General features: G+C 57.9%; 1 protein-coding gene across 1 annotated transcript in view; it reads right to left on the bottom strand.

Annotated features, from left to right (window-relative positions):
• The window catches only part of chd7 (chromodomain helicase DNA binding protein 7), a 56,263-nt gene that overhangs the window by 33,214 nt on the left and 6,216 nt on the right, over positions 1-16,833 (bottom strand). The window contains 2 exon segments of the mRNA XM_062482095.1: positions 10,043-10,292; positions 10,294-11,749. Coding sequence (XP_062338079.1) covers positions 10,043-10,292; positions 10,294-11,592 — 1,549 coding nt within the window. The 5' untranslated portion in view covers positions 11,593-11,749.

The following is a 16,833-nucleotide window of genomic DNA, read 5'->3' as shown; positions in this document are numbered from 1 at the left end:
CCTCCCCCATCTAGACCAGTCTCTCCCCCCCTCCCCCATCTAGACCAGTCTCTCCCCCCTCCCCCATCTAGACCAGTCTCTCCCCCCCTCCCCCATCTAGACCAGTCTCTCCCCCCCTCCCCATCTAGACCAGTCTCTCCCCCCTCCCCCATCTAGACCAGTCTCTCCCCCCTCCCCCATCTAGACCAGTCTCTCCCCCCTCCCCCATCTAGACCAGTCTCTCCCCCCCTCCCCCATCTAGACCAGTCTCTCCCCCCTCCCCCATCTAGACCAGTCTCTCCCCCCCTCCCCCATCTAGACCAGTCTCTCCCCCCTCCCCATCTAGACCAGTCTCTCCCCCCTCCCCCATCTAGACCAGTCTCTCCCCCTCCCCCATCTAGACCAGTCTCTCCCCCCTCCCCCATCTAGACCAGTCTCTCCCCCCTCCCCCATCTAGACCAGTCTCTCCCCCCCTCCCCCATCTAGACCAGTCTCTCCCCCCTCCCCCATCTAGACCAGTCTCTCCCCCTCCCCCATCTAGACCAGTCTCTCCCCCCTCCCCCATCTAGACCAGTCTCTCGCCCCTCCCCCATCTAGACCAGTCTCTCGCCCCTCCCCCATCTAGACCAGTCTCTCGCCCCTCCCCCATCTAGACCAGTCTCTCCCCCCTCCCCCATCTAGACCAGTCTCTCCCCCCCTCCCCCATCTAGACCAGTCTCTCCCCCTCCCCATCTAGACCAGTCTCTCCCCCCCTCCCCCATCTAGACCAGTCTCTCCCCCCCTCCCCCATCTAGACCAGTCTCTCCCCCCTCCCCCATCTAGACCAGTCTCTCCCCCCTCCCCCATCTAGACCAGTCTCTCCCCCCTCCCCCATCTAGACCAGTCTCTCCCCCCTCCCCCATCTAGACCAGTCTCTCCCCCCTCCCCCATCTAGACCAGTCTCTCCCCCCTCCCCATCTAGACCAGTCTCTCCCCCCTCCTCCATCTAGACCAGTCTCTCCCCCCTCCCCCATCTAGACCAGTCTCTCCCCCCTCCCCCATCTAGACCAGTCTCTCCCCCCCTCCCCCATCTAGACCAGTCTCTCCCCCCTCCCCATCTAGACCAGTCTCTCCCCCCTCCCCCATCTAGACCAGTCTCTCCCCCCTCCCCCATCTAGACCAGTCTCTCCCCCCTCCCCCATCTAGACCAGTCTCTCCCCCCCTCCCCCATCTAGACCAGTCTCTCCCCCCTCCCCCATCTAGACCAGTCTCTCCCCCCTCCCCCATCTAGACCAGTCTCTCCCCCCTCCCCCATCTAGACCAGTCTCTCCCCCCTCCCCCATCTAGACCAGTCTCTCCCCCCTCCCCCATCTAGACCAGTCTCTCCCCCCTCCCCCATCTAGACCAGTCTCTCCCCCCTCCCCCATCTAGAACAGTCTCTCCCCCCTCCCCCATCTAGACCAGTCTCTCCACCCTCCCCCATCTAGAACAGTCTCTCCCCCATCTCTCTCCATCCTCACCAGTGTCCCTGTGTCTCCAGTCCAGCTGACCTGGTCATACATGTATCTGCTCTGGTGGCCTGATCGATCAATACTGCTTCTTTAAGTGTGTGGCTGTATGTGTGTGTGTGTGTGTCAGAACGCGTGTGTGTGTGTGTAGATCAGGTTTCCAGGTGCTACACAGCGATGCAGCTCCCATGATGCAATGGGGCTGTGGCAGAGCCGTGCTCTCTGGAGGCCTCCCTGACATTTACACCCCACCCAGCTGAGGCTGGCTCGCACGCGCGCGTGTGTGTGTGTGAGAGTAAGTGTGTGTGAGCAGGGAGGGAGGGGGGAGGGGAAGGGAGGCGGATAGGGAGGAGGAGGAGGTCGATGGGAGAGTTATAGGACACCTGCTGGGAGTGCTGAGATGAGTCACTCTCAGCTAGACCCCTGCACCTCCCCTGCCATCACACACACACACACCCTCATCATGGAGATAACCGCACAAACACACAGAGCACAAACCACACCCAGGTCATAAACACACACCGCACACAGGGCCTGGTCCTGATAGGAGGTAGACGCCTGCTTGTCATGTGACCAGTCTAGGGAGGGGCCCAACGCAGGCAACACAGGTAGATAAACACATAAGGGAGTCAGGTGGCTGAGCGGTGAGGGAATCGGGCTAGTAATCCGAAGGTTGCCAGTTCGATTCCCGGTCATGCCAACTGACGTTGTGTCCTTGGGCAAGGCACTTGTGTGTGTGTTACCTCAATGCAAACAGACAAACCCTTGCGTCAGCCCTGAGGATGTTTCTACATCCTCACACACGGAGCAGCACACGACTGCGTGTGTGCGGCACACACACGCACACACACACACACACAAGCGGGTGTGGCTTCTACGCAGGAGAGGAAGCTATTTATAGCTGTGCTTCCTCTTAGGATGACCGCGCGTGAGAGAGAGGGAGATTATAGGTGTGTGACAGAGAGAGATGGTGGGTGTGTGACGGAGGGAGGGTGGGAGAGAGAGGAAAAGAGGGGCAGGAGAGAAAAAAAGGAAGGGAGAGATGGGAAAGAGGGAGAGAAGGAGGGGTAGGGAGAGAGGAAAAGATGGACGAGAGGTATGAGATAAGACGGAAACGAGGGAGAGTGAGGAGAGCGAGCGAGCGAAAAAAGAAGAGGGAGAAAAAAAGGGAGGGAGTGACAGGAACAGGGAGGGGGTGGGTGAGAGAGAGAGAGAACTGACAAACACAAGGTCAGAACACAGGAAGTGAGCCTCTCTGGCTGGATGTCCAGACCTGCTGATCCAGCCCTGTCTGATACTACCGGACACACACACACAGCTCCCCTCTCTCTACCTCCTCCCCTCTCTCTCTCTTCCCACCCCCCCCCCCCCCTCCAGACACCATGCTGTCCATGAGGGGAGGTGTGGGAGAGGAAGGCTGATCTGGGACCAGCTCTGCCCAACACCCAGGTCCAGGTCTAACCTTGTCATGAAGAGGTAAGGTCCTGGAAGTTCCAGAACCTTCTCATGAAGACGGAAGATTCTGGAAGTTCCAGAGCTTCTAATGAAGGCGGAAGGTTCTGGAAGTTCCAGAACCTTCTAATACAGGCGGAAGGTTCTAGAACCTTCCAACTGTTTAACCTTCCGACTTAAACAGTTTGCCTGTCCACCATTTCAGAGCAGAGCTGGGCTGAAAGGGCTCCCTGTCTGCCACCATTATTATGCTAAATTAACCCATTGGCCTGGCCACAAAATGGAGGACTGGAGATACACACACTGATTGGAGCCAGTTTGCGCCGGTGTGCAGGGGTTTTAGCTGGTCTTCCGGACACACACACACACACACACACACACACACACACACACACACACACAGGCTAAATCAACCAGCATGGACCTCATTACCATTAGACGCCATTTTGCGCCCTGTGATTACCAGCCCCTCCCCCGTCTCTCTCTCTCTCTCTCTCTCTCTCTCTCTCACACACACACACACACACCACCAGCACAAACAAACAGAAACATACACATTCTCTCCCTGGATGCAGCCACACATACTTTGGCCCTCCCCCCTCTTGAACGAAAACACACCCCTCCCTGCACTGACCCCTGCCCGGCGCTGGGCCACAGATGCAGGGCTGACTCCTCCCTCTTCCTGAGGATGAAAGGATCTGCAGGGGGAGAGGGGAGTGACAGAGGAGGGGAGGGGGGAGGAGGGGGCGGGGTCAACTAGCTGACATTCCTCAGGCAGCTCATGTTACCACCTCCACAATGGAACGACCCTGCTCTCTCTCACTCCTTCCTCTCCTCCCCCCCACCTAAAACTCTCTTTCCACTCTGTCATACCCAGCTTCGACGCCTCTCTCTTTCTCCCTACTCTCTCTTTCTCCCTACTCTCCTCTCCCCTGCCCGTCCTCTCCCCCCCCCTTTCTCTCCCTCTATCAATTCATCCCTGCCACTCTACCTCTTCTTTCCGCAACTCCTCTCCCTCTCCCCCTCCCCTCTGAAGGCTGCTGGAGACAGGTGAGGTCTCTGTCTTTCTAGAACCATCTCCCCCCAAGCAGATGCAGGCACAGCCTGGACACCTGCACGGTGTCCCACCTGCTGTCCTGATCTGCCTAACAACACCACCAGATCAGCTCTCTGATCAGACGCACCGGCCAAGTACGGTACATGTTTCAGTGGACTATTCCTTTAAAAGGAAACAGAAATAATTAGCGCCCGCACTCGGCCACGCAAGATCGCTCAGGGTTTTGATCTCAGAGGTTATGGAGCGCTCTGATTGGTCACGTGACTGAAGAGAGGGCGCGGCAACAGGTCATGTAAGGAGGCCAACTGGAGGACAGTATCAGGCTGTAGTGATACCAGCTTTGTTCAGGAGATACCAGGACCTCTATAATGCTACCAGCTGTGTTCAGGAGATACCAGGACCTCTATAGTGCTGCCCGCTATGTTCAGGAGATACCAGGACCTCTATAGTGCTACCAGCTGTGTTCAGGAGATACCAGGTGTTCTCCAGTGATACCAGGTGTGTTCAGGAGATACCAAGTGTTCTACAGTGTTAGCAGGTGTGTTCAGGAGATACCAGGTCTTCTACAGTGTTACCAGCGGAGCCGAGACCTACCTGGGTTTCTTGGGGGCCTTGGTCTTGGGCGTGGTGGTCTTGGGCTTCTTCTCCTTGGGCTCTTTGGGGGTCTTGGGTGTTTTGGGAGTCCTGGGAGCCTTGGGCGTCTTGGCCTCCAACTTCTCCTTTGGTTTCTTTTTCGATTTCTTCTTCTTCTCTCCTGGCGATTCCTCCAGGGCCCCCGCCGCGGCCGGGTCCAGATCCATCCTGGACGGATCACTTCCTGCCCCGCCCGCGCCGTCCGCCCCTCCTTCTGCTTTCATCATCATGATCCCTCCCTCGCCCGCTGCCTCCTCCTCCGCGCTCACCTTGGCTTTCTTCTTCTTCTTCTTTTTTGGCTTGGCGTCCGGCTGGGGGAGGGGCTGCTGGTCAGGGCCGGCTGATTGGCTGTTGGGTCCCGTGGTTCTGAGTGTCCAGTCAGGGCCCGGAGACTCTCCTGCTGGCGCTGACGGGGAATGCTGCCAGGAGAGAGGGGGGGGAGATGGAGGAGAGAGAGGAGAGAGAGGGATGGAGGAGAGAGAGGAGGAAAGATTAATTTGTTGATATGCCCTGGCAGAAAAGACAACATAAGGTGTAATAAATAGAAAAAACAAATCACATTCGTATTGTATCAAGATAGTGGAGAAATATCTATACTAGTCACATACATATAGTGTTGCCCACCCCCCGAACACCCCCCATCTCTGTATACGGTCTCTCCACACACACACACACACCTCTCCCCCTTGCCTGTCTGCATCCTTCCTCTCCTCCCTCCTCTCCTCCCCCCTCCCTATCCCCAGTAGAGCAGGCCTGACAGGAAGCACGTTGGCAGCTGTTTGGGGCTTCCAGCTGCCCACAGTCCCAGAAGCAGATGGGGCCCAGGCATTATGACACGAATAAATTATATCCATACTTCAAAACACCCTGGGAGGGGCTGGTGGGAGAGCACCGGGAATGAAGGGATGGGAGGAGGGAGAGCTGGTGGTTTGTGTGTTTATGGACATCAGCATGTTTACTGCAATATGCAACAGCAGCCTTTTATAGGAGAGAGGGAGAGAGGGAAGAGAAGCAGAGGTTGTCTCTCTTGGTTCCGTTTCCACGAGAGACAGAAAGGAAAGACACATGAGAGATCTGCACCGTTTGTGTGTCACTTTTCTCCCCCAGGCCCAGCATCAGTCAAAGAATCAACTTTTTTTGTAGAAACCACATCAAATGCAGCAGGAGAATGCTAATTTCCTGTAAACGGCCTAGCGAGTGTCTCTCTCTCTCTCTCTCTACCCCCCCTCTCTCTTTCTCTCTCACACACCCACACACAGTGCAGCAGACAGATTGGGTGCAGGGTGCATGCCAAACTACAGCAAGGTCACGGAGGATGGCTTCACAGCCCAACCTAGACAGCAGGGAGAGCACAGTGGGAGGAGAGGGGGGGAGGGAGGAGAAGGAGGAGAGAGGGGGAGGGAGGAGGGCATGCAAGAAAGAGAACGAAGGATTGTGGGTATAGATAAGGAGCATAGATAGTGTGTGTGAGAGAAAATAAATAAAGAGAGGAGTGAGGGGAAGAGAGGAGAGAGGGGGAGGGAGGAGAGAGGAGGGGGAGAGGAGAGAGAGGAGGGAGAGGAGAGAGGGGGGGAGAGGAGAGAGAAGAGAGAGAGGAGAGAGGGGGGGGAGAGGAGAAAGAGGAGAGAGGGGGGGAGAGGAGAGAGGGGGGGAGAGGAGAGAGGAGAGAGGGGGGAGAGGAGAGAGACAGAGTGAGTTGGAGGTGGTGCTGCCTCTTTAACAGATAGATGTCTCCTCTTGCCAAGCTTCCCCCGATAATCAATCACATGAATGACAATGGGCCAGAGCTGGTGCACACGCAGCCACACACACACACAGCCAGCCCCACACACACACACACAGCCCCACACACACACACAGGCAGCCACACACACACAGCCAGCCCCACACACACACACAGCCCCACACACACACAGCCAGCCCCACACACACACACACACAGCCAGCCCCACACACACACACACACAGGCTGCATGGCTAATGTGACAGCAGTGGCGGAGCAGAATAGGATCCGGCCGGTGTCGGGTTCCATCCCTCAGAAGGGCCAGAGTGACGTGACGGGTAATCTGGCTCTCCCAGCTAAATACTCCCTGAAGGAGGTAGGAGGGAGAGGAGGATATGGGGAGGAAGGGATGAGGTGATGAGGTGAGGAGGGGATGAGGGGATGAGGTGATGAGGGGATGAGGTGAGGAGGGGATGAGGTGAGGAGGTGAGGATGAGGTGAGGAAGGGATGAGGTGAGGAAGGGATGAGGTGAGGATGAGAGGATGAGTGGGTGAGGAGGGGGAGGAGGGGATGATGAGAGGAGAGATGGTTGATAAAAGAAACCGGCAGGGAAAGGGATGAATTGAGAGGAGAGCGCAGTGAGGAGCAGTAGAAGATGTGACCATGCACACACACACACACGACGGTGTGATGAGCCATCATGCATCAGTCAGTATAAAATAGTAAGTGCTCACATCCAATGTTCCACCACCGGCACCAACCAGGGGGTTAGGACCACAGGGTAGGAGCTAGGACCCAGGAGTTTGGGGTAGGACCCTAAGGTAGGAGGCAGGACAAGAGTTTGGGGTAGGACTCCAGGGAAGGGAGTAGGACCCTAGGGTAGAATGTACGGCCCCAGGAAATTCCTAATCCCCAGAACAGATCTCAAAGCCTAACACCAGTGTAAGCGAGGCATCAAACCAGAAAACCTACACAGTTACAGATTAGTGTGCGAGTACTGGTGAGCATTTCAAAGGGTGAGGGGTTAAAGGGTGAGAACGGGATCTCACCCTCTCTCACACACACACACACTTCAGTCTTTAAACTAGATGACAGCTATGGCCTCAGGACTCGGAACACTCTAGAGAACTATCAGCTCATCTCTTCCTGTTAGACTGGAGTGTGTGTCTCTCTCACACACACACGCACCCAGAGAGACTGACAGAGACACAGCCATACTGCGGTCTCTCCTACTGGTCACTCCTACCAGACCCATAGCCCTGTCTCTCTTACCAGTCTGTCTGTCCTGTCAGACCGCCACTACCAGTTCCTTACTGCAGTCTCTCCTACCGGGCTCTCCTATTGGTCTCTCCTATTGGTGTCTCCTACCGGTCTCTCCTATCGGGGTCTCTCCTACCGGTCTCTCCTACCGGTCTCTCCTACCGGTCTCTCCTACCAGTTCTTCATTGCAGTCCCTACCCATCACCACTACCAGAAAGCATGCAGCAGAGTGGGACAGTAAGAGGTGGAATGTGTGACAGATGGACAGAAAGAGTGATATGTCTATGTAGATCAACAGTGATGGAGAGACACAATGATGGAGGGAGAGAGAGATGGTGGGGGGTGGGGGGGTGGAGTGATGGAGAAAGATAAAGAAATGGAGAGAGTTTGACGGAGAGATGAAAGGATGGATTCATGGAGAGTGATTGAGACAGGTGGATGGAGAGAGAGAGAAAGATAGGGAGGGATGGAGAGAGAGAGGGGGAGAGACAGAGAGAGAATGACTGATGTTATGTAGAACAAAGGTCACGGAGCAGCTTTCCATCAGTGTAGTGACCTTGAGCTGGGGCTTTGAGGAACATGGAGCTGTGTGTGTGTGTGTGTGTGTGTGCGTGTCCATAGCCACATTAGAGAGCAGACAGGGCTTAGAGCAGTTGCCCAGACAGGCACAGCCACCGCAAAAGTGTGTGCGTGTGGGTGCGCATGTGTGTCACAGAGAGGGGGGGTTGGGGGGGGTCTCCTACAACAACAACATCAGATCCACCACAGGAAGCACTCCAGTCCATCACGACCGGCTAACATCCCCAGGCACATTTCCTGAGCCAGGCGGCTCGCTGATAATGGGGCTACCTCCCTCCAGCCAGCCAGCGCACCGAATCAAGCGCACCCAAGCGATGCGTGCGGCTCAACTGTGTGCAACATCTAGGTCACTCGCGTTGGGCAAATTAACTCTGACATCTTAAATGTCAACCACAAAACTGCCTAATCGGAGCGCGCTATAGAAGCCGGATGGGTGTGTGTGTGGGGGTGTCCGCTGGTGAGGAGGAGGACGGGGGGGTGGGGTGGGATGAGCAGAGGAGAGCGGCGATGGTGTGAATGAGAAAGAGGACAGAGAGAGACACTAAGTGCTGGATCTGTGTGTGCTGCCACAGGGCGGCCATTGTCTGTGAATGGGTCAGCAGAGAAAGAAGCTTTGAGCACAAAACAAGCTAATGGAAGCAGGGGCACGTGATGCACACACACACACACACACAGAATAGCAAACACAAGCAAGCACACACACACACAGGCAGCTATTGAGAGCTACTAACCTCCACTCCCCACTGACTTACCCACTCTTCCCCTCCTCTCAATCCCCCCTCTCCCTCCTCCCCTCCCTCTCCCCAGTTCTCTCTCTCCCTCTCCCTCTCGACAGGGCACATCCTGCTGTACACCATTAACTCACGCATGACTCCTCCGAGACAGACTAGGCAAACAGAGAGAGAGAGAGACACACAGAGATGGGGGAAAGAGAGAGAGATGAGGGAGAGAGAAACGGAGAAAAGGGGGGAGAGAAAAAGAGATGGATGTGGGAGAGAAACAGTAAAGGGGGAGGAAGGAAAGAGAGAGAGAGCAGAGGAGAGGGGGAGAGACGTGCTGAGATAGAAGAGACGAGGCAGAAGAGGAGGATCTAGGAGAGAGAGAACGAGAGAGCAGGCAGGCGGAAAGAAAGCAGGCGGGGGTGGAGAGAGATGCTTAGAGAGCAGGAAGGGAGTACTCCCCCTCAGAGAGAGGGGAGGGGAGGGTTAGGAGATTAGCAGTGTGGCGCCGGGGTATTGGGGAGGGCCAGGATATGTAGCAGAGGAAACACACACACCAAACACCCTCTACCCCATACACACGCACACACCTACCCAACACCCTCCACCGAACACACACACCCAACACCCTCCACCCCCACACCTCTCATGAGCAGTCTCCAAAATAACTGTTGTCTATCACACATATTTCCCCCCCACACACACACAAAAGCAAAACAAACACACAAGCAGTGCGCCCGTGTACAACACAACCCCCCCCCCCCACACACACACACAGTTCCACATCAAAGCAGACACTCACCTGAGTGTGAGGCACTTTCTGTTGGGTGGGGGACGACACGTGAGGAGGGGCCCAGGGCGACTGGTTGGGCGGGGAGTTCTGGAGGTGGTGGGGGGGTCCAGCCAGGTGCGTTTGGTTCTGGGAGGGTTGCAGTGCTGCCTGGGCAGGGTGCACCTGCTGCAGCTGCTGGAAGGCCAGGGGTGGTGGCTGCAGCTGCTGCCCAGCTCTGGAGCCTTGCTGCTGGGGAGGGAGCAGCCGCTGGTCCCCTGGGCCACCTGGAACCTCCACGTGGACCAGGGAAGGCCCCGGGGGCCTGGCCTGGGGAAGGGGCCCTCTCTGGGACTGGCTGGGGGGCATGCCTGGGTAGAGCTGGTGGGGGTGGCCGGGGTGCTGGGGGTGGAGCTGGGGGTGAGGCTGGGGCCCACCCGAGGGGGTGGGGGTCCTCTGAGGGGGTACCATGGTGTTGGGGGCCTGGATGGGGACCCCGGGGTAGCCCACTACATCGGGGACCAGGCCGGCGCTGGGGGGCCGAACCTGCTGGGGAGGAGGGGTGCCGGCAGGGTTGACCATCCCCCTCATGGGCGACATGGAGGGGCTGTAGGATCCTTGAGGTGGGGGGGGCCAGGTGCTGGGGGCCGGCCTGGGGCTGGGTGGGGGGGTGCATAGGCTGACCCGTCATCTGGCCGGGGTGGGGGTGGACCGACTGCTGGTGGACCTGGGGGGGGCCAGGGTACCTCTGAGGTGGCCCAGCAGCCCCGGGCCCCGCGTTGGGGGGGTAGCGCTGGGCCTGGCCCATGGCCCCACTGGTACTGCTGTTGGGGGGGTTGCTGGTGGCGGTAAGGCCCATGCCCGGACCCATGCCCGGGCTGCCTCCTAATCCCTGATTGATGTTGGCGTACTGGGGCGGGTAGTGGGCGGGGCCTGGGGGGTACTGGGCGGAGCCTCCCACCGCACTGGGGGGCACCTGCTGGGGCTGGGATTGGCCGTGGAGACCGAAGCCCATGTTCTGGTGGGGGGGCCGTCCGGCCAGCACCTGCTGCTGCTGGGGGGGCTGGCGAGACGGGCTTTGGGGGTAGCGGGGCTGGGTCAGGGGGTCCTGAAGGCCCTGGCGGTGGAGGAACTGCTGCTGGGCCATGGGGGCCCGCATGGGGGGGCCAGGCATGCCCACGTGGCCCATGTAGTGGCTGGGCTCCTGGGCCATGGCCTGCTGGGGGAAGTGGTTGACCCTGGGGGGGGTCTGGGTCTGGCCGTGACCCTGCATGCCCCCGTAGTCGCTCCGCCCCATGTAGCCCCCCATCTGGTGGGCGTGGCCTTGCTGGCTGGCCCCGCCTTGCTGCTGCTGCTGCTGGAAGGGGGGCCGGCCCTGCTCAGGCACCTGGACGGCCCGGGGGGGGGGCCCCCACACGGCGCCCGCGTCGGGGAAGGCCTGCTGGCGCCCGTCGGCGTGCGCCCCCGGGTACACCTGGTGCTGCTGGAGGCCCTGGCCCGCGTTGCCGTGGGGGACCGCCGCGTTGCCGTGGTAACGGGACTGGGCTGCGGCGAGGCCGTTGAGGGCGGGGCCGTTAGCCATCATGCGCTGCTGCTGTTGTTGCTGTTGTTGTTGTTGCTGTTGTTGTTGCTGCTGCTGTTGTTGTTGTCCTCCTTGCTGCTCGTAGGGGGAGAAGGGGTCATAGGGGAGCCCCATCTTGGGCTGTCCCGGGCCGGGTCCTGGTCCTGGTCCGCTGGCCTGGCCCGGCTGGGAGGGGAGGAGGAGGGAGGAGGAGGAGAGGGAGCCGTAGCCCTGGTGCTCCAGGGGCATCTGTTGGCCCATGGCGTTGGCCTGGGCACCCTGGGGGAAGCCACAGTCTCCCAGGCCCTCCAGCCCGTCCGAGAAGAGGCTGGCGTCGTCCCCAAACAGGCTCATCATCCCTGGGTCAGCCATGCTGCCTGCCTGGCTGCCGGGGGGGATCTGCTCGCTCGGGAGGTGGATGTCCTCAAAGCTGCTAAGCCGCTAGCTGATCTGCAGCATGTCACTCCATATTTCCCTAATTCTCTCTGAGAGCGAGAACGCAGTGTCAGGAGCAGGCAGGTGACGAGTCCTGCAGGGCGGGGGAGGGAGGGAGGGAGGAGAGGAAGGGACAGAGAGAGAGAGAAACCGTATTAGCGTTGGAACTTACGTAAGCTGTGGTCAACTATATGTAATCACCCAACCCCCGACCAACCCAGTAAGCAGGCTCTGCAAAGTAGCCCATGTTTAGCAGTTAAATCAGTTGCAACACCACCACCCCCCCTCCCTCCTCCAGTCTCTTTCATCCCCCTCCTCCTCCTTCTCTTCCCCCCCCCCCCCCCCGCTCCATCCCACCTCAGTTTCCATTTGCTTTCAAACAAAAGACTTCTCTCCAACACACACACACACTATACTAAACTCATTGAGTGTTGGTTTGGAGAGGAGCGCAGAGAACAAAGGCTGGTAGCAGGAGTAGGAGCTGTGTTTAAACAGCAGCAGCTGCCAGACCAGCCCAGCAGATGTGAGAATACAAGGAGGCAGCCACCTGCTCTGGCCTGCGTGTGTGTGTGTGTTGTTGGGCAGAAGGAGAAGAATGTGAGCCAGTGTGTGTGTGTGTGTTGTTGTTGTTAGGCAGAAAGAGAACGAATGTGAGCCAGTGTTGTGTGTGTGTTGAAGCAGCCTCTTGTGTTTGGATGGTCTCAGAGTTGTGCAGTGTTTGTTGTTGGGCAGAGAGATGAAAGAATGTGAGCCAGGTTGTTGTTGGAGTGGTTCTCTGTGTGTGTGTGGGGGAGCGTGTGTGCGTGTGCGTGTGTGTGTGTGTATGTGCGTGTCCTCAACCTGCCCGTGTCTTGAGCTGTGTAATCAGATGAGCAGAGGGACTTATGGAGGTGTGTGAGATAAGCCAGGCACACACCCAGCCCTGGTATTGGGTGTCCCAAACTCAACACACGACGGAGGGCGCGTGTGTGTGTGTGCGCGTGTGTACATACGTGTGTGTCTGTCTGAGTGGGGGAGGTGTGCACAGCCTCAAACTTCCCCCACTAGAGAATTCCCCTCCCCCTCTCCTTCCCCTCCTCCCCCCTGTCCCTCCCCCTCTCCTTCCCCTCCTCCCCCCCCCTTTTCTCTCTTCTCCACATGGCCTCTGGCTTCCTGGCAGGCCGGCCCCGTCATCCAATGACCTTTCTCTGCCAGCTCTGGCCCCGGCCACTTCCTGCCCAAACTGCAACTTCATCTGAAGCAGAGCATTAGCATAATAAGGGCCTTGTTGTAAAAGCGGCTCGTCCACAGAGACCCACAGCGGCTCGCCGCAATCTGACCCCCCTCCTGCAGAGATCTGAGCCCCCCTCCACACGGGGAGACCAGAGAAGAGAGATCAGAGGAGAGACTAGGAGGGGGAGAGAGAGGGAGACCTCCGTCAAGTCATAATCTGACCTCCCCGTGAACGAGTTTCTCCCAGAAGGGACGAGACAGGAGGGAGGGGGGGGGGGGTGCATCCGTCCCTGCCCCCCCCCCCCCTCCCCCCCTGGAGATGAAGGGGGGAGGGGGGGAGGGTGCATCCGTCCCCGCCCCCCCCCCCCCCCCTGGAGATGAAGGGGGGGGCTCCCGGCGCTGCTGCCGGCTGGCGTCAGAAGAGGAAGTGGAGACACAACAAGCCGCAGCGCGTGTGTGCGTGTCGACACAGAGGGAGGGAGGTGAAAGAGCTGACTGAAAGAGAGAGAGGAAAGGGAGAGATTAGACTGACAGAGGGGGAGACAAAAGGAGAGTTGAGAGAGAGAGAGAAAATAGGAGAAGAGGGTGTGTGTCAAGTTGTGATGTCACATCCGCAGAAAGCCACAACAGAGCCTGTGAACTCACACACTTCCTGTTTATACTGGTGCATCTAGTACAAATCACACACACAGTGTACTGAGATGCTAACCACAACTCCCTCTACAAGTGCTAGAACCTGAAGTGGAGGAGCTAGTTAGCCAACGCTGAACGCTGAACCAGGCCGGGCTGAGCGTGGTGACAGCCTGGCAGCGAGCAGGAAGAGGAGCCCCCCGCTTCCTTTTCTCTCCGCTGGTCTATCCATCATCAACCTTACCACCCCCCCCCCCCCCACACACACACACACACACACACACAGCCTCTCACACACTCACGCTTTTCCTCACACACTCTCCTTACGTGATCACACACACACACACACACACACACTCGCCCTGCCTCACTCACACACACACACACACACACACTCGCCCTGCCTCACACACACACACACACACTCGCCCTGCCTCTCACACACACACACACACACACTCGCCCTGCCTCACACACACACACACTCGTCCTGCCTCACACACACACACACACTCGCCCTGCCTCACACACACACACACTCGCCCTGCCTCACACACACACACACACACACACACACACACACACACACACACACACACACTTCCTCTCGCACCCTCCTTGCCTCCCCCTCCCTCACTCACACACACACTCCCCCTCTCTCCCTGCTTCTTCCACTCACCCACTCCTCTGTCATACACACACACACTTCCTGCCTCACAACCACACAAGTTGGCTCCTCTGCTCATGGCTCACGTAGGCTCCCCATGACAGCAGACCACATGGGCGCTGGGCGTGAGAGAGAGGAGAGAGAGCGCAAGCAGGAGATGTGCATATATGATCATCACAGAGGGTGTGTGTCTAGACTTAAGGAGGTGGGTGGGTGGGGGGGGGGGGGGTCGCTAGGGGGCCTGGCAGAGCCAAAAGCCGCAAATTTGAATCCCTGTGATGCGATTTGGTGTTTAAGCCGGTAGGCTGACCGTTCACCTAATTCTCCCCGGAGTGACAGCTGTGGTTCAGTGCCCGTGTGTGTGTGTGCGTGTGTGTCTGTGTCAGTAGGGCTACGCCCCAGTTATTATGCGTGTATGGAGCCTGAAAAGTGTGTGTGTGGTGGTTTGATTGAGATGTGAAATATGAGATCGATGAAATGAGCGAGGGGGGAAAAAACTGAGTTGTTGAGGAAAGAACCATGAGAAGCAGAGATGGAGAGAGAGGTGGGAGGTGGAGAGAGAGGAGAGATGGAGAGAGAGGAGAGAGGTTGGAGGTGGAGAGAGTTGGAGGTAGAGAGAGTTGGAGGTAGAGAGAGTTGGAGGTAGAGATGGTGGGAGGTAGAGCGAGGAGAGAGATGGAGGGGTGGAAGTAGAGATGGAGGTGGAGAGAGATGGGAGCAGGAGAGAGGTGGAGGTGGAGAGAGAGAGAGGAGAGGTGTGGAAAGAGGTGGATAGAGGGAGAGGGTTGCAGGGGGAGAGGAGAGGTAGAGAGGTGGAGAGAGGAGAGGTAGAGAGGTGGAGAGGTGGAGAGAGGAGAGGTAGAGAGGTGGAGAGGTAGAGAGGTGGAGAGAGGAGAGGTAGAGAGGTGGAGAGAGGAGAGGTGGAGAGGTGGAGAGAGGAGAGGTAGAGAGGTGGAGAGAGGAGAGGGAGGTGGTCACAGCAGAAGGAGAGAGAGAGGAGGGGATGAGAGGTGAGTTAGAGTGAGCAGTGAGGCATGGCCTAATGTTGGACCACTCAGCAGGGAAGAGACCACCACAGACACCTGCCCCCCCCCCCCCCCCCCCCCCCCCCCACACACACACGACCATCCCTAGGCCAACAGTTCCATCTTTCATCACCAAACGTCGTCCTAAACAATAAACACCTCAATAATAACACATCTCCTTGCTGCCTCTCGTCATCCAGCAGGAGCCAGAGGATAAAACACACAATATAAGTACACCCTGCTCTGCTGAAGGAGCGTGTGTGTGTGTGTGTGTGTGTGTGTGTGTGTGTGTGTGTGTGTGTGTGTGTGTGTGTGTGTGAGAGAAAGAGAGAGAGAGCTGGAAGAGGTGAGCTGCGTGTAGTGGTGTAGTAGGCAACTACTGCGTGTGTGTGTTTGTGTGTGTGTGTGTGATGGGGGTGTTTGGGCTGGGATTTGAGCTCAGAGGGGAGGGGGGAGAGAGGGGGGGAGGGAAAGAAAGGAGGGCGGGGGGAATCTGGGTATTTTACGCTCGGCTGCTTTGTTAATGGACAGGTTTTTTTCTGTGCGGTGGGGAGGGGGCTGAATAACAGGAAGGAGTTCTGTTTATGCAATCTGCTCCGCGCTTCAAACACAGGGGCTTGGTATCTCCTGAAGAATCACTGGCCGAGGCCCCTCGCTGGCTGGGGACGGGAGCGGGGGGGGGGGGGGAAGGGGGCCTGGGCGCGTGCGTGAGACAGAGAGAGCGAGCGATATACACATTGGGAGCTTTGACCTTGACTGCTGGTGAACAGCGCCACCTTGCCTAGTCCTGCCACTAGACAGGACCACGGCTGAATGGACCACTAGAGGCTCAGACACACACACTCTCTACCCCCACACCCCTCCACCAGGAGCCTCTTCCCTCTGCCCCATAGCTGTCACTCACCTCCCCCTCCCTGCTGCCCAGAAGTGTGCAGGTCAGCTTGATGCAGACCAGGAAGAGAGAGAGAGAGTGTGTGTGCATGCAGTCATGCGTGTTGCTATGACACTTGGGAAACGCGATGTGTGTGTGTGTCTGGGGGGAAGGGGGGGGGGTGCTTCCTGTCAAGTCTGTCTGACCCTGCAAGAGGGGGGAAAGAGGAGGACGAGGGAGAGAGGGGATCAACCGAAAGTAGAAAAGGTAGGAGGCAGGAGACACAGGAAAACAGAAGCTATAAAGGAGAGAGACAGAGAGAGGAGTGGAGAGGGAGGAAGAAAGAGGAGTGGAGAGGGAGGAAGAGAGAGGAGTGGAGAGGGAGGAAGAGAGAGGAGTGGAGAGGGAGGAAGAGAGAGGAGTGGAGAGGGAGGAAGAGAGAGGAGTGGAGAGAGGGAGGAAGAGGAGTTGAGAGAGAGAGGAAGAGAGGGAGAGGAGTGGAGAGAGGGAGGAAGAGAGAGGAGTGGAGAGGGAGGAAGAGAGAGGAGTGGAGAGGGAGGAAGAGAGAGGAGTGGAGAGAGAGGAAGAGAGAGGAGTGGAGAGGGAGGAAGAGAGAGGAGTGGAGAGAGGGAGGAAGAGAGGGAGAGGAGTTGAGATAGAGAGGAAGAGAGGGAGAGGAGTGGAGAGAGGGAGGAAGAGAGGGAGAGGAGTGGAGAGAGGGAGGAGGAGAGAGGAGAAGAGGGAGAGGAAGAGAGGGAGAGGAGTGGAGAGAG

The sequence above is a fragment of the Osmerus eperlanus genome, chromosome 16 (genome assembly GCF_963692335.1).
Source record: "Osmerus eperlanus chromosome 16, fOsmEpe2.1, whole genome shotgun sequence".
Taxonomy (NCBI): domain Eukaryota; kingdom Metazoa; phylum Chordata; class Actinopteri; order Osmeriformes; family Osmeridae; genus Osmerus; species Osmerus eperlanus.
The sequence above is the reverse complement of the archived record's forward strand: the minus strand, read 5'-3'. Positions and strand labels throughout refer to the sequence as shown.